This window comes from Somniosus microcephalus, chromosome 17 (assembly GCF_052327205.1).
Source record: "Somniosus microcephalus isolate GS21.2 chromosome 17, FLI_Smic_1.0, whole genome shotgun sequence".
In the NCBI taxonomy this organism is placed as follows: Eukaryota; Metazoa; Chordata; class Chondrichthyes; order Squaliformes; family Somniosidae; genus Somniosus; species Somniosus microcephalus.
In genome coordinates this window covers 8,172,390-8,192,932 of record NC_141003.1, presented here as the reverse complement: position 1 = coordinate 8,192,932, position 20,543 = coordinate 8,172,390, and the positions used below count along the sequence as shown (strand labels likewise).

Here is a 20,543-nt window from a genome sequence, read left to right as displayed (position 1 = left end):
GGTGCTCAAGGACTTATGTAGTGATCTCATCTTAGGGCTGGATTTTCAAAAACAGCATAAGAAACTCACCATTGAGTTCGGCGGATCCAAACCTGGACTTACTATTTCTAATATACTGTCTAAATTACCATTTTGTGCATTATCAGCAGCTTCACTTGATGAACCCTCATTATTTGCCAGTATTCCTCCTCGATGCAAACCAATAATAACGAAATCGCGGCGCTTTAGTTAGGAAGACCAATCTTTTATTGAGGCTGAAATCTCTCGACTTTTAGCAGAGGATATCATCGAACCATGTTCGTCGCCCTGGCGGGCTCAAATCGTCATCGTCAAGAACCCTCTAAAACCTCACAAACAACGACTATGCATTGATTATTCGCAAACCATCAATCAATATACTGACTTGGACGCCTACCCATTGCCATGCATTGATGATATGGTTAATAAACTGGCCGAATACAAAGTGTTCTCAACTTACGATTTAAAAAGTGCCTATCATCAGGTACCCTTGAAGGTCTCAGATAAGCAGTACACGGCCTTTGAGGCTAATGGACGGCTGTACCAATTTCGTCGCCTCCCATTCGGGGTTACTAATGGAGTGGCTGTCTTCCAACGGGCAATGGATGGCCTGGTTAAGCAGGAAAACTTAAGGGACACTTTTCCCTATCTTGATAACATTACTATTGCAGGTCACGATCAACAGGAACACGACGCCAACCTCCAAAAATTTCGGGATGCCCTCCATCACCGTAACTTAACTTTGAATGAATCTAAATCTGTTGAGTCGCAACCGACCATCAACATCCTTGGCTACTGCGTAGGCAATGGTATCATTAAGCCAGACCCAGAAAGACTTCGCCCGCTCCAAGAGCTCCCGTCACCTAAGAATCCGGCTTCTTTACGTCGGGCTCTCGGTCTGTTTGCATACTACTCTAAATGGATTCCTCATTTTTCAGACAAAATCCAACCCTTGCTGCATGCTAGATCATTTCCATTGGAAACAGCGGCTGTTGCAGCCTTTAACCTTCTCAAAAAACAGTTGGAGAAAGCGGCTCTTCACTCCATCGATGAGAATCTCCCTTTCATAGTCGAATGTGATGCCTCGGAGGTGGTGATCTCGGCTACTCTAAATCAGGAAGGTCGTCCTGTAGCATTTATGTCCAGGACCTTGCAAGGTGCCGAGCTACATTATCCTCCGGTTGAGAAGGAAGCCACAGCCATCATAGAGGCGGTACGGAAGTGGAACCATTTCCTAGCTCGCCAGCACTTTACATTAATCACGGACCAGCGATCAGTCGCCTTCATGCTCGATAATCGAAAACGAACCAAAATTAAGAATAATAAAATACAGCTTTGGAGGATGGAACTGGCCTCTTTTGGTTATACCATTCACTATCGACCTGGCAAGGAGAATGTGGCCCCGGATACCCTCACACGAGCATTCTGCTCCACTATGTCGTCCTCTACTCTCATAGATGTCCATAATGGATTGTGTCATCCTGGCGTTACGCGCATGCTACATTTCGTACGATCACGGAATCTCCCTTTTTCTACTGGAGATGTAAAGAAAATGTGCTCAGAATGCCGGCTTTGTGCAGAATTAAAACCTCAGTTCTTCCGCCCCTCAGATGGTATGCTCATACACGCAACCCAACCGATGCAACGACTTAGCATCGATTTTAAGGGCCCAGTACCCTCTTCAACTCGGAACACATATTTGCTCACCATGATTGATGAATATTCACATTTTCCGTTTGCCTTCCCCTGCTCCAATATGCTGGCGTCCACAATAATCTGCTGCCTTGAGCAGGTATTTTCTCTGTGGCATGGCGGCTTACATTCACTCGGATCGGGGTCCATCCTTTATGTCAAGGGAACTCAAGGACTACCTCTCAGAACGGGGAATTGCTACAAGCAAAACGACGCCATATCATCCCATCGGAAATGGACAGGTAGAGAGGTATAACGGTATCATCTGGAATTCCGTACATCTTGCTTTAAGATCTCGGGGCCTACCAAACTAGCAATGGGAAACAGTGCTTCCGGATGCATTGCACTCTATACGGTCCCTTCTTTCTACAGCCACAAATACTACACCTCATGAGCGGTTCTTTGGATTCCAGCGTCGCTCATCTTATGGGACATCCCTCCCATCATGGCTAACTACTCCTGGACCTGTACTACTCCGAAGATACGTTCGGACGTCTAAAAATGACCCTCTCGTAGACGAGGTCGAACTAACCGATGCCAACCCCACCTATGCATACATACGATATCCCGACGGCCGAGAATCTACCGTATCATTACGGGATCTGGCTCCCTGCCCACCAGGACCTAGTGGGACATCGAGTGATGGTATTTTACCAGGAGCCTCTTGGAACCAACCGGGTACCCCTCTCCAGGATCCTGATCTGACACCAACTAGCTTGGTGCCGGTAGAACGCTGTACTCAAAGTTGTGACCCTCCCAGTACCGCGCACCAAAGTACTGATCCGCCACAGACCAGCTCTGCACCTCCCTCTGAACAGAGACAGACCGACTCTGCACCTATTGGGACTCGTACACGAAGCCATGATCTCCCCGACCCTTCACAGGGTAATCCAGGCCACACAGACCCTGACCAATGGCCAACAGCATGTAAGCGGACCAGCAACCCTCTACGACGGGAACCCAAATGGGTGCGACTCTTCCTCGTTCGGCGGCTGCGGAATAAAAGGAAGACCACAGCCTTCTAATCTCGCAGGAGGGAAGAATGTGATAATAATAACTTCCGGGAAGTTATGTGCACATCACTTCCTGTGAACTGTGAACTCTGTGCATACATCACTTCCTGTGCATACGTCACTTCCTGTGTTTGGACTAGTATAAATACTGAACTGCTCAGTATGGTAAAAGGGCTTCACCTAGAGGCATGGTTATAGTTTAATTATAAGTTGTTTAAAGCTTACTTTAAAGTTCCTTGATGTGTGAGACTCTTTTGTTACATCACTACACATCTGGAAGAGTTCTCTTTGTTTGGAGTACCACCTAGTCTTGCCAAATTATTTGATGTTTGTTTGAAACAACTTGAAAATGCAAATATATTTTATTACAGTACCATTGTTTTCTATTACAGGATCAGCCATATTACAGATGACCACAGTTATCATTCACTTTTACTTAATGATTGAATAATTACTCATTGATCATTACTAGCATTTATTGGTTTAATCATTTGTTTAGATGCAGAACCTAGTCAACAAGATTTCCACATTGCGCCCTGATGTACTAACACTGCTCTCTCCATAAATGATATTTAGGGAACATTTACAGATATCTCAGGAGCAAGCATTCATTCCTACAAATTTGTATTTTAAGTGTTAAGTTATGACTCAGTTGTTATCTGTTTAGTGTTTATTGAAATCATTTTATATCCAACTCAACTGGTTATTCGTACCTAGGGACTGGGCCTGATCAACGGGACCCAGATGATCACGTCACTGGGCGCTGAGGCAGTGGAGAGAGCGATGGCGATCGCCCGACAGGCGGACATTATAGCGGCGCTTACACTGGAGGTTCTGAAAGGCACCACCAGAGCCTTCGACAGCGGTGAGTGATGTTACACAGAGCGTGCCCCCGAAGTGAGGGGCTCCTTGCTCCAACCGGTGTGAGATCCTCATATAACAGTCTGCACACTGTGATCCGGGACTCCAAGCGTTTATCGAGCAGGGTTAGTTGCTTTCATTGCTGTGTTTGAACCTGATGAAATAAAAAAAATGCCCCTCAATGCACTGATTGGTATTAAATAAGGTCTCAACACATGGTGACTGGACGGTTCAGGTAAATTCACCATGTTGTGATTTATGAATTGCTGATCAGCTAAAATTAACTTAATTCCCCAATCACATTAATCCGGGAGAAAATTAACAGCCTCTTGGACAAGCACGGACTAATAAAGGAGAGCCAGCACGGATTTGTTAAGGGCAAATCGTGTTTGACCAACTTGATTGAGTTTTTTGATGCGGTAACAGAGGATGAGGGCAGGGCAGTTGATGTGTATATGGACTATCAAAAGGCGTTTGATAAAGTACCACATACTAGGCTTGTTAGCAAAATTGGAACCATGGATGAAAGGGGCAGCAGCAGCATGGATACAAAATTGGCTAAGGGACAGAAAACAGGTGAATGGCTGCTTTTCGGACTTTGGGGAGATATACATTGGTGTTCCCCAGGGTTCAGTACTAGGACCACTGCAGTTTTTGGTACACATTAATGACTTGGACTTGGGGACACGGGACAATTTCAAAATTTGCAGATGACATGGAACTTGGAAGTGTAGTAAACAGTGAGGAAGAAATAATAGACTTCAAGAGGATATAGACAGGCTGGTGGAATGGGCGGACATGTGGCTGATAAAATTCAACACAGAAAAGTGTGAGCTGATACATTTTGGTCGGAAGAATGAGGAGAGACATTCCAAGCTAAATGGTACAATTTTAAAGGGGGTGCAAGAACAGAGAGACCTGGGGGTGTTTGTGCACAAATCTTTGAAGGTGGCAGCACAGGTTAACAAAGCAGTTAGTAAAATATATGGGATTCTGGGCTTTATCAATAGAGGTGTAGAGTACAAACGCCAGGAAGTTATACTGAACCTATATAAAACACTACTGCTGCCCCAACTGGAATATTGTGTTCAATTCTGGGCACAACACTTTAGGAAGGACCTTTTGGAGAGGGTACAGAAGAGATTTACTAGAATGGTTCCAGGGATGAGGGATTATAATTACGTGGATAGACTGGAGAAGCTGGGGTTGTTATCCTTAGAGCAGGGAAGGCTAAGAGGAGATTTAAGAGGGGTTAAAATCATGAAGGATTTAGATAGAGTAAATAAAGAGAAATTGTTTCCAATGGCTGAAGGGTCAATAACCAGAGGGCACAGGTTCAAGGTGATTGGCAAAAGAACCAGAGGCGACATGAGGAAAAACTTTTTAACGCAATGAGTGGTTAGGATTTGGAATGCGCTGCCTGATAGGGTGGGTGGATACAGATTCAATAGTAGCCTTTACATGACGAAAGGTCATCGACCTGAAACATTAACTCTGTTTCTCTTTCCACAGATGTTGCCTGACCTGCTGAGTATTTCCAGCATTTTCTGTTTTTACTTCAGATTTCCAGTATCTGCAGTATTTTGCTTTTGTATAATTACTTGAAGAAGAAACAATTGCAGGGATGTGGGGAAAGAGCGGGGGAGTGGGACTAACTGGATTGCACTTTGAAAGAGCCGGCGCAGACTCAATGGGCCGAATGGCCTCCCCCTGTGCCGTACTGTTCTATGATTCTGTGATTAATTGAATTCCACAATCGCATTAATTGCCTTAAATGCTGTTGAGCCAGAATCTTTAAAATGTTACCATCCAGTTTAACCCATGTGTGAAAATGTGAATCAGCATCTCAAGGGGCTCAAAGATGATATGCATGGCTTTTAAAAAAAAATACATTAACTAGGGGTTAACTTGATGCTATTGCCTTGTACATTAAACAGATATCCATAACCTACGACCTCACCGGGGCCAGGTAGAAGTAGCCGCTCGATTGCGTTCACTCTTGGATTCTGACGTACATCCATCTGAAATCACAGGTAAAGTGTTTGCCTCGCTGTAACAATGACTTCACCGCTGTTTGAAAGGTCTGTGGGACTGTTCTTGTAACCTTGTGAAACTTTCACAGGCAGCCACCGGTTCTGTGGCCGTGTTCAGGATGCCTACACCCTACGATGCTGCCCGCAGGTAGGCATTATAAAGCTCAGCTGTGCGACAGGCTTTTATTTATTTACTATTATTATAATAATCTAATCACTGTAAATAAAGTGGCCATGTGAGTTCTGGTTTTAAATATTGTGTATTTCCCCCGATCTGGGCATTCTCTCTTCCAGGTCCATGGTATAGTCAACGACACAATTGCTTTTGTGAAAGATATTCTGATGACTGAAATGAACAGCGTTACTGATAACCCAGTATCCTTTAGTGGGGTTGGCTTCACTGCAGTACGGGCCTGATACTATATCAGTATATTCAGATAATAAGTAATAGAATAGCAACATAAAGGCAACAAGTGTACCATTCACTTTTGGCTTTAATGTTTATTTAGGTGTCGGCTGTGGCTCAGTGGTAGCACTCTCGCCTCTGAGTTAGATAGCTCGTGGGTTCAAGCCCCACTTCTGGAGACTTGAGCACAAAATCCGGGCTGGCACTCCAGTGCAGTACTGAGGGAGTGCTGCACTGTCGGAGGTGCCGTCTTTTGGATGAGACGATTAACTGTCCGCTAAGTTAAAAAATCCCATCTCACTATTCGAGAGCAGGGGAGTTCTCCCCGAGGTCCTGGCCAATACTTATCCCTCAACCAACGCTTAAAACAGATCATGTGGTCCTTTATCACATTACTGTTAGTGGGACCTTGCTGTGCGCAAATTTGTTGCATGTTTCCTACATTACAACAGTGACTGCACTTAAAATACTTCATTGGCTGTAAAGCACTTTGTGAACATCCTGAGTTCATGAAAGGTGCTATATAAATGCAAGTCTTTCTTTCTAATATTTATTCGGATTGCATCTGCAACATACTAGTTGAGTGAGATCGTACAAACTGAGCACTGAGTAGAATCTTAGACCCACTCGCACCTCACGGGTTGATTTGTAAATTATGCAGTGCTCAAATAAATGATTGGGTGTCTGAAAGGACAGTAGTTCAAATATTTTCTGATTTGAAGTTCTAACAAGTTGAGTCTTCAGTGAAGAAGACATTTGCCATGCCTTTGATGGGGTTCCAAAGGCTGGGTTTAATCAGACTGCGATACCCCATGATGGGCAATTGAATCACCTTGGTGTGACAGTGAATACAAATGGTGAAAGTGTCTTTATTTTCAAATTATAATCATTACACAAAACTTGACAATGCATTTAAATTCTTCTTTCCCCAAAGTTTCATTTGGAAAGTATTCAGTTTCACAGGGAGGAAAATGATCTCTAACCTCTCACACCTGACCTAATCATCAGTCAACCCATCAGTTGGAGAAAGCTTCTAAATATCGGTGTGCTCGCCCAGCTTTATTTCAACGAGAACTTGCTTGCATCCTTTAAAATCTGAACAATTTTTGCCCTTAATCAGTTTCCAGATTGTGATTGCGGAGCGGGGGGATATCATTTCAGGTGGGAATTTCCATGGAGAATATCCTGCTAAAGTAAGTGTTCAGTCTGCCAGAAGTATCCTGCTTTAATGACATTCTAAGTAAACAAAAACATCAGTACCTGAAAAGACACAAGTTACAGAGTCACTAAAATATCCAGCTGGGTAAATTGAATTGATTTCTCTTCACTCCTTTATAAACTTTTATATCTCTGTCTCTTTGTAATAGTCACTCCCTGAGTGCACGCTAAGAAGGAAAATGCAACTCGTCTCTTGGCCCAAAGAATATTACCGTGCAAGCTTTTAAGATTTAGGAAATGAGAATCTAGAAATTATTGTGGTAATATTAGTCAATAAACACTTAACTCGTTCACATGACATTCCGTAGTCCATTGTTATCACAGAGATATCAACCTGCATTAAAATAGCCGAGAGAGCGGAGTTGTACAAACGCATTAAAGCGGCAATTTTAACCCCCTCCGCCCTACGAAAACCAGGCAGACTGGGAGTTGAAATCGAGCAGGTCTATTTGCCCCTCCATTCCTGGGGCGGTGGCTTTAACCCGACTATTTGTTGCCAGACTGACTCAGGCGGGAGCCTCATTAACATATGCTAATCAGGGTTCAGTGATGCGCATAGGACTGGCACTGTAAAGGCAGGTACATAAGAACGTAAGAAATAGGAGCAGGAGTCGGCCATTTGGCCCCTCGAGCCTGCTCTGGCATTCAATAAGATCACGGCTGATCTGATCATGGCCTCAACTCCACTTCCCTGCCCGCTCCCCATAACCCTTGACTCCCTGATAATGAGCGGGGGGGCCCGCAGCAGGTTCCCTGCTCAGTAATACCCGTTGGGGATGAAGTGGAGACCCTGAAAGGGGAGCTCCACCATGCCCCACAGGGGAAGTTTATGTCTCGCTGCCCCCAGCTCTTCCCCTTTCTCACCCGGGCGACCCTGCTGAACCCCCCCACCCCCCAACTCACCTGAGTGCCGACAGGAGCCCAATTTTCGCCTGGAAGCAGTTTCAGGCGGTCAGCTGGCCGACGGGATGTGAGTGAGGTCCAGGAGTTAGCATCGGCCTGGCCTCACATGGAGAGTCCTGGGTAGGTGGACTGTGCGTCCTGCCAACTTCCCACTCGGGAGCTAAAACTCCCCCTTAAACACCCACTAATGTCGCCAACAGTCATTTGTAGGCTAATGTTTTGGGGGAGATCTAATCAGCAGAAGAGGTAACCTCTGATATTCTAGGAGGGTTGGTAATCTAATTGTGGTCACATCTACAATGGACGTACTGACACTTGTGCCTTGTCTCCTTGTAACGCCCGCAGGCCCTTGACTATCTGGCGATTGCTGTCCACGAACTCGCTTCAATCAGCGAGAGGAGAATTGAAAGACTGTGTAATCCATCCTTGAGTGACCTGCCTGGCTTCCTGGTCAATGAAGGGGGTGTGAACTGTGGTTTTATGATGGCTCACTGTACAGCAGCTGCATTAGGTACAAACACTTATTTACCGTAGAATTTGACAGGCGCTAACTCAAAAACATCTAATCAATCCACTCATATAGAACAATCATGGATTATGAAAGCATGGGAATGATTTATTTCATTTTCTTTAACTAAATGTAAAAAATAGGTAACATTTTCTCTGAAACGCATCAGTCTGAATTAAAAACAGAAAGTGCTGGAAACTCTCAGCAGGTCAGGCAGCATGTCTGGGGAGAGGAAGGTAGGGTTAACATTTCAGGTCGATGACCTTTCATCAGAAACACTAACCCTACCTTCCTCGCTCTACGGATGCTGCCCGACCTGCCGAGTGTTTCCAAAATCTGCAGTATTTTGCATTCATCTGTGTACAGTGTTTTGCTTATTCCCAGTAAACACAGACTTAATCTAATAACAAACTACTGCGGATGCTGGAAATCCAAAATAACAACAGAAAACGCTGGACAAACTCAGCGGGCCAGGCAGCATCGGTGGAGTGAGAAACAGAGTCAACTTTTCAGGTCAAAGACCTTTTGTCAGACTTAAACTAGGCTGACACTCCAGTGCAGTGCTGAGGGAGTGCTGCACTGTCGGAGGTGATGTCTTTCGGATGAGACATTAAACCGAGGCCCCGTCTGCTCTCTCAGGTGGACGTAAAAGATCCCGTGGCCACTATTTTGAAGAAGAGCAGGAGAGTTCTCCCCGGTGTCCTGGTCGATATTTATCCCTCAACCAACATCACTAAAACAGATGATCTGGTCATTATCACATTGCTGTTTGTGGGAGCTTGCTGTCTGCAAATTGGTAGCTGTGTTTCCTACATTACAGCAGTGACTACACTCCAAAAGTACTTCATTGACTGTAAAGCACTTTGGGACGTCCTGAGGTCATAAAAGGCGCTATATAAATGCAAGATTTTTCTTTTCTATTTATAATATATTTAGGACTTTTTCTTTATAATTGTTGTAGTGATGAGCTGTTTAGCAATTACACATAAAACACAGTAAAATAAAACAATGAGAACATCCAGCCACCAGGTGCTAACCTAACACCTCTCTAGTCTCTGAGAACAAGGTGCTGTGTCACCCGTCGTCGGTTGACTCCCTGTCCACCAGCGCTGCCACTGAGGACCACGTCTCCATGGGTGGATGGGCTGCCAGGAAGGCGTTGAGGGTCATTGAGCATGTCGAACAAGGTAAGACCAATGGGCGGGAGTAATATTAGACCATGTGGTGTGGGGAGGAAAGCTCCTCTGGCCCATCCAGCCAGTTCTTGTCATTTTCACACTCCATTCCATTCCATTAATCTGTTGTGATTCTATTGGGACCCCAATCCAAAATGAACCTTAACCCACTGTATCAGGTGCACATATCTGGTTATTTTGCCAGTTACAGGAAACTCTCGATTTACCGGCACCTAAATAACCGGAAATCTCGGCTAACCGGCAAAATTCAGGAGTAGGTTCAGGTAAGTTTTACTTCATATTGTACTTGCCTTCCTCGATCTGTTGCTGTGCAAGGGTGTGGCTGCAACTGTTGCTAAGCTACAGAGACGCTTGGAACTTGTGGCCATTGTTCTGCACCTGTTGCTAAGCAACAGGGTTTGTTGCTTTATACGGAGCTCTCAGCTCTCCGTATCTTTTACTATAGCTCTCGGTTATCCGGAATTTTTGATGAACCGGCACCACGTCGGTCCCGTCGGTGCTGGATAAAAAAAAGTTTCCTGTATTTTAAATCTGTGTCCTCTGGTTACCGACCCTCCTGCCACGGGAGAGAGTTTCTCCTTATTTGTTCCATCAAAACCTCTCAGAATTTTCAACACCTCTATCAAATCTCCTCTTTACCTTATGTGCTCCTCTAGTCTCTGCAGATAACTGACCTACATTGAGGTACAGTAGTGTAGTGGTTACGTTACTGGACTAGTAATCCAGAGGCCTGGACTATTAAGCCACAGAACATGAGTTTAAATCCCATTGTGGCAGTTTGAGAATTTGAATTCAGTTTTTTTAAAAATCAGGAAATAATAATTTTAGAAAGCTGGTATCAGTAAAAGTGACCATGGAGCTGTCGCATTGTTGTAAAAACCCAACTGGTTCACTAATGTTCCTTATTGAAGGAAACTTACCGTCCTTGCCTGGTCTGGTCTATATGTGATTCCAGTCCTGCACCAACATGGTTGAATCTTAACAGCACTCCGAAGTGGCCTAGCAAAGCCCTCAGAAATACCACCACCCTCTCAGGGCATCTAGGGATGGACAATAAATGCGACATCCACGTCCTGAGAATGAATAAAACACTGACCTTCGGTCCAACAATGCCTCATCCTTGTGTTCAAATCCCTCTATGCCCTTCCCCCTCACCCTCTATCTCTGAAACCTTCTCTGGCCCTACAACCCTCCGAAATCTCTATGTTCCTCCAATTATGGCATGCTGTGCATCCCCTACTTTGTCCCATCATTTTTGGCAATGTCTTCAGCCATCTAGGACTTAAGCTCTGCCTAAACCTCTCCACCTCTGCTCCTCTCTTTCTTCCTTTAAGACACTCCTTAAAACCTACCTCTTTGACCAAGCGTTTGGTCACCTGTCTCCTTTTTTGGCTCGGTGTCAGTTTTTGTCTGATAACACTCCTGTGAAACACCTTGGGACATTTTACTACATTAAATGCACTATATAAATGCAAGTTGTTGTTATTAATGAGTTTAGTCACTTGGCATCAGACTAGGTTAGTTAACATTTAGATTGACAGTTTAAAAAGTTAACTCCTGTGTGGGAACCGGTTTCTTCCAGTGCTTTCTATCGAACTTCTTGCAGCGTGTCAGGGTCTTGAGTTTGTGCGGCCGCTGCACACAACGGAACCTCTGGAAAGGGTCTACGAGCTCGTCCGCTCAGTGGTGAAGTAAGTGAAAAGTTCCGCTCAAACTAAAACGTTTAGAGTAATGAGGCATCAGTGCTGGTTGGGCGGCAAAAATGAAGCTGGTCACAATAGACGTTCAGAGTAAAAGTGGAAAAGAAGATGGGGCTCGGTATAAAACAGGCGGGCGATTCGCTGTCGCCAGTTTCACCCCCCTAGAGCTAACAACCCAGGCTCACAAAGAAAATGGACAGCCCATTCGATACACTCCAACTCCCAATCCAAAAAACCATGCTGTGTGGATATGTTTTGGAGGGTACATTTGATTGGTAGCTGTATTTGTGTGCACAGGCGCCATTTTGAATTCAGTGAAATCCTGATCGCTAGTTAATTTTTAATGTCCTTTGTTTCGGTATATCTTCGAAGGATTTTGAACAGTGTATCAGAAGCTGACTTTCTCCCCAATCAGCAACCTGTCAGATGCTGTCAGAGACTCTTTAACAAACTGCCACTGTATTTTGAGGTTCAGTTTTACGTTGAGTATTGATGCAGAAACACCATTGTTGGTTTCAATATGCCAAGGGGAACAGGAAAGTCTGTGTAATTCTGTAAATCTATTATTTGTATTTAATGCTGCTTATTTATCGGGTTGCTGTTTAATAAATCAGTCTATTAGTTTGTAGCCTAAGACACAGTTTTGTGTGCCCTGTATGTTTAGTACCAAGGACAAGGAATGGCCTTCAGCCTCATACACGCTCACCCCACCTTTTGTTGATCTCATGCCCAAGAAGCTGCCCGTCCTCCCCCACCTCCTGCGAGGGGCAAAGACAAACACCACGAGCCAATTCAGGAATCATCCATCAAAAATTCCTCTCCAGCCTCTCACGGGTGATCGGGCAGACCCCAGACCTTTTCATTTTGTTCTGGAATATTAAGTCTTGCCATCCATACTCCACACTCACCTCGTTCTCCATGAAGGAGTGCTGCTTCAGTCCTCACTCCGCACCCCCAAAATCCTCTCCCTCCAAGAAAACTGCACTCCTGGCTTCCTCCATATACGAGTGCCCCCCCCCCCCCCAGTTCTATCTGACCCCATCATCTCAAACAATCTATCTACTTACCTGCTGACGATGCCGTTAATTTTACATTCCTGAATCAGATCCCCTTTAAGTCTCTGCTTCCATAGTGAACCCAACGTGAAGGCATGAAGTCCATCTCCGTGCTCGACCATTGTTGTCCTTCTCTGTACCCTCTCTAGGGGTATAATATCCTTCCTGAGGTGGGGACACCAAAATTCTACACAGTGCTCCAAGTGTGGCCTTATATAACCATGTTATTGTGGCCCTAGTTTTGTACTGAACAATCTAGACCCTGCCAATTCCTGACACTGGATTTGAACTATTAGCTATCAATGATCACTGCCAGGACTCCTTCCTTGTTATCATTAACCTACACCTGCTCACGCCAGGCTCTATATCTGTTTCCAGTGCACCTCCAATGATGACCCACAGATGTAAACTCAGTGGCCTGATGCAGTGTTTATTCTTCTGCCTTTCCATAGTCAAGGAAGTCATGTGATAGATCCAGTAAGCCTAAATGCAGTAATGTGGGTTCTCTGTTTGACCCCTGGGTTCCCTACATTTATGTAGATATTGGGCAAGGAAAGGCACCTTTGGGTTTGTAGGGAGTGAGGGTTCGCGGAAATTGTCCGTGTTACTGAACGCCAGGAAAATATCCAGTATAAAAAAAGGCAACAGTTTGTAGTAAGGAATGTTTGTGTTTTCACTGGTGTTGCTTCTCCTCTACAGGCCCTTAGTTAAAGATCGATTTATGGCCCCAGACTTTGAAATCGTTCAGCGGCTGCTGACTGAAGAAAAGGCAAGTTATCACAGTTTCAGACGCCTCGAGGGTGTGCTGACGCCTCAGTCATACTGGTTAGACATGGAGGGGTAGATTTCCACCCTGACCGAGTGGGTCGGCCCCCTGTTGTAGAAAGAGGATGAATTTCATTTCCAAATGTATGCGATCCCCAACATCACGGTGGCATAGTGGTTAGCACTGTTGCCTCACAGCGCCAGGGACCCGGGTTCGAATCTGGCCTCGGATGACTGTCTGTGTGGAGTTTGCACATTCTCCCCGTGTTTGCGTGGGTTTCCTCCGGGTGCTCCGGTTTCCTCCCACAGTCCAAAGATCTGCGGGTTAGGTTGATTGGCTATGATAAATTGACCCTTAGTGTTAGGGGGATTAAATACGTGGGGTTACGGGGATAGGGTGGGATATGTGTTGGTGTAGGGGTTACGGGGATTGGGAGGGATATGTGTCGGTGCAGGCTCGATGGGCCGAAATGGCCTCTATCTGTACTGTGAGGTTTCTGTGATTTCTGTGATTTCTGTGATTTCTGTGATCACTTAGGCATCTGGGCGGCAAGTTGGAAACCTACACCTGATTGTCTCAGCCTGCCTTGTGTCTTAAAGCATCAGACCGGCCTGTTGGTTCACAACATCAGTGACTTGCTCCATGCCTCAGACCTGAATTCCTATCCCGACTTTGCCTGACCTTTTCATGTGAGCTTCCACAGATGGTGTGTTGGCAATTTTTGGCCAGGTTGTCCGATGGATACCCACTAACGGGGGAGGTGCCTCGCCCATGGGAGACACTGCGGCTTAGCAGGGATTATTTTCCAAGTGCGTGACGTCGGCAGGAATCCTGCCCACTGGCCAGCCTTATCGGGAAAACGCAGGCAGGCGGAATGGAAAATCAGTTCGCCGCTGTGATTGTCCAGTCGATCGGTCGGTGAAATTGCCCATTGGCAGCGCGCAGGTGCAAAATGACCTTCATGCTACAGGTTGTAGCCGTGGCTCAGAGGTAGCACACTCGCCTCTGCGACAGAAGGTTGTGGGTTCAAGCCCCACTTGAGAGGCTTGAGTCCATAATCCAGTCCGACACTCCCAGTGCAGTACTGAGGGAGCGCTGCACTGCCGGAGGGGCAGTACTGAGGGAGTGCTGCACTGTTGGAGGGGCAGTACTGAGGGAGCGCTGCACTGTCGGAGTGGCAGTACTGAGGGAGTGCTGCACTGCCGGAGGGGCAGTACTGAGGGAGTGCTGCACTGCCGGAGGGGCAGTACTGAGGGAGTGCTGCACTGTTGGAGGGACAGTACTGAGGGAGCGCTGCACTGTTGGAGGGGCAGTACTGAGGGAGCGCTGCACTGTTGGAGTGGCAGTACTGAGGGAGCGCTGCACTGTTGGAGTGGCAGTACTGAGGGAGTGCTGCACTGTTGGAGGGGCAGTACTGAGGGAGTGCTGCACTGCCGGAGGGGCAGTACTGAGGGAGTGCTGCACTGTCGGAGTGGCAGTACTGAGGGAGTGCTGCACTGTGGGAGGGGCAGTACTGAGGGAGCGCTGCACTGTTGGAGGGGCAGTACTGAGGGAGCGCTGCACTGTTGGAGGGACAGTACTGAGGGAGCACTGCACTGTTGGAGTGGCAGTACTGAGGGAGCGCTGCACTGTTGGAGTGGCAGTACTGAGGGAGTGCTGCACTGTTGGAGGGACAGTACTGAGGGAGCGCTGCACTGTCGGAGTGGCAGTACTGAGGGAGCGCTGCACTGCCGGAGGGGCAGTACTGAGGGAGCACTGCACTGTTGGAGTGGCAGTACTGAGGGAGTGCTGCACTGCCGGAGGGGCAGTACTGAGGGAGCGCTGCACTGTCGGAGTGGCAGTACTGAGGGAGCGCTGCACTGTCGGAGTGGCAGTACTGAGGGAGTGCTGCACTGTTGGAGGGGCAGTACTGAGGGAGCGCTGCACTGTTGGAGTGGCAGTACTGAGGGAGTGCTGCACTGTTGGAGTGGCAGTACTGAGGGAGTGCTGCACTGTCGGAGTGGCAGTACTGAGGGAGTGCTGCACTGCCGGAGGGGCAGTACTGAGGGAGCGCTGCACTGTCGGAGTGGCAGTACTGAGGGAGCGCTGCACTGTCGGAGTGGCAGTACTGAGGGAGTGCTGCACTGTTGGAGGTGCCATCTTTTGGATGAGACGTTAAACCGAGCTCAGGTGGATGTGAAAGATCCCGCGGCACTATTGAAAGAAGAACAGGGGAGTTATTCCCGGTGTCCCGGCCAATATTTGTCCCTCAAGCAACATCCCAGAAACCGATTCTCTGGTCATTGTCACACTGCTGTTTGTGGAACCTTGTTGTGCAAAGATCGGATGCTGCATTTCCCACATTACAACAGTGACAACACTTCAAAAGTACTTTATTGACTGTAAAGTGCTTTGGGACGTTCTGTAGAAATGCAAGTCTTCTTTCTTTTCTGCCGGGCTGACGAGCAGGATAATCCTATCATTCAGTGTGTGCATGTGTGTGTGTGATTCTCACAGTCTGCAGTTAATGCCATTACTGTGTTAATTTTGCTTTCTTTCATTATGAAAGCAAGGCTTATCCAGAATCCATAACACTGATGAACATCCTCTATTAAATCACTGGGGAATTTATAATGGGGAACAAAGAAATGGCTGACCAATTAAATACATACTTTGGTTCTGTCTTCACAAAGGAGGACACAAATAACCTCCCAGAGATGTCGGGGAACATAGGGTCTGATGAGAGGGAGGAACTGAATGAAATCAGTATTTGTAGGGAAATGGTGTTAGAGAAATTGCCGGGATTGAAGGCTGATAAATCCCCAGGGCCTGATAATCTACATCCTAGGGCACTTAAGGAAGTGGCCCTAGAAATAGTAGATGCATTGCTGGTCATCTTCCAAAATTCTATAGACTCTGGAACAGTTCCCATGGACTGGAGGGTAGCTAATGTAACCCCACTCTTCAAGAAAGGTAGTAGAGAGAAAGCGGGGAATTATAGACCGGTAAGCCTGACATTGGTAGTGGGGAAAATGCTAGAGTCCATTATAAAAGTTGTAATAGCAGAGCACTTGGAAAACAGTGACAGGATCGGACAAAGTCAACATGGATTTACAAAAGGTAAATCGTGCTTGACTAATCTACTGGAATTTTTTGAGGATGTAACTGGTAGAATAGATAAGGGAGAACCAGTGGATGTGGTGTATTTGGACTTTCAGAAGGCTTTCGATAAGGTCCCGCATAAGAGATTAGCGTGTAAAGTTAAAGCACATGGGATTGGGGGTAAGGTACTGACTTGGATAGAGAACTGGTTGGCAGACAGGAAGCAAAGAGTTGGAATAAACGGATCTTTTTCCGAGTGGCAGGCAGTGACTCGTGGGGTACCACAGGGATCGGTGCCAGGACCCCAGCTATTCACAATATATATTAATGATCTAGACGAAGGAACTAGATGTAATATCACCAAGTTTGCAGACGACACAAAGCTGGGTGGGCGTGTGCGCTGTGAGGAGGATGCCGAGAAACTCCAGTATGATTTGGACAAGTTGGGTGATTGGGCAGATGCATGGCAGATGCAGTATAATGTGGATAAATGTGAGGTTATCCACTTCGGTGGCAAAAACAGGAAGGCAGATTATTATCTGAACAGCAATAGATTGGGAGAAGGGGAAGTGCAACGAGACCTGGGTGTCCTTGTGCACCAGTCGCTGAAGGTAAGCATGCAGGTGCAGCAGGCGGTTAAGAAGGCAAATGGTATGTTGGCCTTCATTGCGAGAGGATTCGAGTACAGGAGCAAGGATGTCTTGCTGCAGTTGTACAGGGCCTTGGTGAGACCACATCTTGAGTATTGTGTGCAGTTTTGGTCGCCTTATCTGAGGAAGGATGTTCTTGCCATGGAAAGAGTTCAGCGAAGATTCACCAGGCTGATACCTGGGATGGCAGGAATGACGTATGAGGAGAGATTGGGTCGATTGGGCTTGTACTCGCTGGAGTTTAGAAGAATGAGAGGGGATCTCATTGAAACTGATAAAATTCTGACAGGACTGGACAGACTAGATGCAGGAAGGATGTTCCCGATGGTCGGGAGTCCAGAACCAGGGGTCACAGTCTAAGGATAAGGGGTAGGACATTTAGGACAGAAATGAGGAGGAATTTCTTCACCCAGAGAGTGGTGAACCTGTGGAATTCTCTACCACAGAAGGCAGTAGAGGCCAATACATTAAATATATTCAAGAAGGAGTTGGATATATTTCTTAAGGCTAAAGGGATCAAGGGGTATGGGGAGAAAGCAGGGACAGGGTACTGAATTTGGATGATCAGCCATGATCGCATTGAATGGCGGAGCAGGCTCGAGGGGCCGAATGGCCTACTCCTGCTCCTATCTTCTATGTTTCTATGTTTCACTCTGTAGCTGGGAGATTCTAATCTACAATGAGAGAATTGGTAGGTTGATGTGTCAGATCTCATCCTTTGAGAATCACTTAAAGTGCCCATAACAGCTCCATATTGAGGAACCTTGGACTCGATAGTTTGACGGCACACTACATTATCTCCTGAATATGCAGCAGTGGGGGTCTGATTGAGCAGTGTACCAACACATTGCTGTGGGGTTTGGGTTATCCCAGAGACGTGTGGTGAGAAAAGTGATTCTTAATTAATTCATCAATGTTGGTCTAACTGTGTATCCATAATGGTTTCTGTTCACAGGTTTGGCGAGCCGCAGGACCCTACATGGAACACTACAGATTTGTTCAAACACCAGAATAGACATCTGCTTCACTGACCACAGAATCCAAAGACTCCATCAATAATTGTGCGCTTGTAAGATAAACCACAATGTGATCAGAAATAAAAACAAAAAGTGACAGAGATGTGCAGCAACTCCCTCAGCACCTGGGAAAAAGAAGAGAGGGGGGCTATTTGTCACATTTAGTTCCTCTTACCGTAGAAACAGTTAGCCTCCCATCACACCAACTGCCTTTGGAATGATTCCAGAGTTTTTGCCTCCAATACCAGACCCCGTTCCAGGAATCCACCTTTTAAAAAATTCATTCTCGGGATGTGGGCATCGCTGGCAAGGCTGGCATTTATTGCCCATCCCTAGTTGTCCCTGAGGAGGTGGTGGTGAGCAGCCTTCTTGAACCGCTGCAGTCCGTGTGGTGAAGGTACTTGCATGAAGTCATTATTCCTGACATCAGTCCTGAACTTGTCTTTTCCCCTTGCCCTGTAGTCACAGTTTAACTCGAATAATGCTTCAGGTTAACCTCGTTCGTTTCCACTTGAGTATCTCATATAAATTTCTATAAGGCTCTTCTCCTTCACTTACTTTTCAAGGCTGAAGACTCTTGAGTTTTTCTGACCTTTCCTCATACTCTGACCTCTGACACTAGGGACCAGCCTCATGGTCCTTTTCTGCATCAGTGTTTCCCTTGTGTCTCACAGTACTCAAGTTGTGACCTGACCAGAGCAGTGTACTGCCTCAGACTTGCACTATTCATCCAGAAGTTTGGCTCCCCATCTTGTTTGCATTTGGTGATTGCAATGATTGGATGTGGTAAGAGTTGAGTCTACTATAACCTCATGCAATGTCAACACCATTCATTGAGTGAGCGCCATTTTTCCACCTTGCACTGTTAACTCTCAACTTCCATAATCCACTCACATGCAAATTTTGCTTAGGTCCTTCTATAGCTCATCATCCAACTCAATGACCTACTCACCTCCCCACCAGGTTTAGTATAAGAACATAAGAAATAGGAGCAGGAGTAGGACATCTGGCCCGTCGAGCCTGCTCCGCCATTCAATAAGATCATGGCTGATCTTCTACCTCATCTCTACTTTCCTGCACTATCCCCATATCCCTCGATTCCCTTAATATTCAAAAATCTATCAATCTCTGTCTTGAATATACTCAATGACTGAGCCTCCACAGCCCTCTGGGGTAGAGAATTACAAAGATTCACCACCCTCTGAGTGAAGAAATTTCTCATCTCAGTCCTAAATGGCCGACCCCTTATTCTGAGACTGTGACTCCTGATTCTAGACTCCCCAGCCAGGGGAAACATCCTCCCTGCATCTACCCTGTCAAGCCCTCTAAGAATTTTGGGTGTTTCAATGAGATCACCTTTCATTCTTCTAAACTCTGGAGAATATAGGCCTACTTTACTCAGTATCATCTTTGATTTTGACCAACGTGCATTGCATTTCTCACTCCAGGCCATTTATATAGATGGAGCAGCAGAGCCCTGACACCAATGCCTAAACATTTAACTCAGTACATTGTCCCAGTCCAGCATTAGCGCACGGTGCTTCCTCCCTTTCAGCCAATTCCTTCCATAACTCCAATTGAATTGGGATACCCACAGCCCTACACTTGTTTAGCAGCCTTTCGTGTGGAACTTTCTCGAGGGCTTTCTGGAAGCCCAGGCACACTACAACATGGTGCTCTCAATGCCCACTTGCATTCTCACTCCCTCAAAAAAGTCTGAGAAGGTTGGTCAGAACTTTCAGTCCTTTGAAGAAAGGTCTACACCTGAAACATGAAGCCAGCCGTCTGGTTGTCATACGTATCTGCTCTGTATTTTTTGTTTGATTTCAGGTTCTCAGCATTTTCTTTTATTCTCTACAATAAGATAAGAGAATTGCCTCTGTTTATTCATGCGTTGATATCAGCGTATGACATGATCGTAAATAAAAAATACAAACCTTTGTCCATTTGGGCCTGTGTCACACTGGGGGAATGTACTGTTTAATCACCATGTCAATGCATATATGTCTCTTTTAATGCGATTGGAATATAAATAAATATAGATAACAACAGGCTAAAATTCCATTATTTTTCCATAAACTCTTAGATTTCGCACTTTATTTGAATCCATTCGAAGAGTATTAGCGCTGTTTTAAGGAGCGAGCAGCAATCACACAGTCCTGAGAGAGCCAAGTGTTAGTTTGTCGTTCGGTGTGAGCAAACTGCAGTATCGCATTGACAATGGTACATCACAGCCCACATTTATAATCCAAGGTCAAAAGCTTCCCCAATAATTTCACTGGGGTGATGATCCCTGACCCTTTCAATAACATTTGGGGGCGTGGCGTAAATTGTAGCCTGTCACAGTCATCACCCTGAACCTTTATACTTCCAACTCCTCCCAGACTGTTATTGGGGAAACACTTGCAGTGCCAGCCAACTTGCTGT

At 46.0% G+C, this 20,543-nt stretch overlaps 1 protein-coding gene across 4 annotated transcripts in view; it reads left to right on the top strand.

Moving 5' to 3' along the window:
- The window catches only part of LOC147105485 (histidine ammonia-lyase-like), a 32,156-nt gene extending 11,989 nt beyond the window's left edge, over positions 1-20,167 (top strand). For 2 of the 4 annotated variants that reach the window (XM_086009888.1, XM_086009890.1), the window contains 10 exons: positions 3,441-3,588; positions 5,522-5,617; positions 5,707-5,765; positions 5,912-5,992; positions 7,151-7,216; positions 8,490-8,655; positions 9,705-9,839; positions 11,431-11,539; positions 13,303-13,372; positions 18,056-20,167. In XM_086009888.1, the coding sequence (XP_085866014.1) occupies positions 3,441-3,588; positions 5,522-5,617; positions 5,707-5,765; positions 5,912-5,992; positions 7,151-7,216; positions 8,490-8,655; positions 9,705-9,839; positions 11,431-11,539; positions 13,303-13,372; positions 18,056-18,115 (990 nt within the window). In that variant the 3' untranslated portion in view covers positions 18,116-20,167. Of the gene's footprint in view, positions 1-3,440; positions 3,589-5,521; positions 5,618-5,706; positions 5,766-5,911; positions 5,993-7,150; positions 7,217-8,489; positions 8,656-9,674; positions 9,840-11,430; positions 11,540-13,302; positions 13,373-18,055 lie in introns of those variants that run through there. The other 2 variants (XM_086009889.1, XM_086009891.1) reach the window with 2 other exon arrangements.
- The last annotated feature ends 376 nt before the right edge of the window (positions 20,168-20,543 follow it).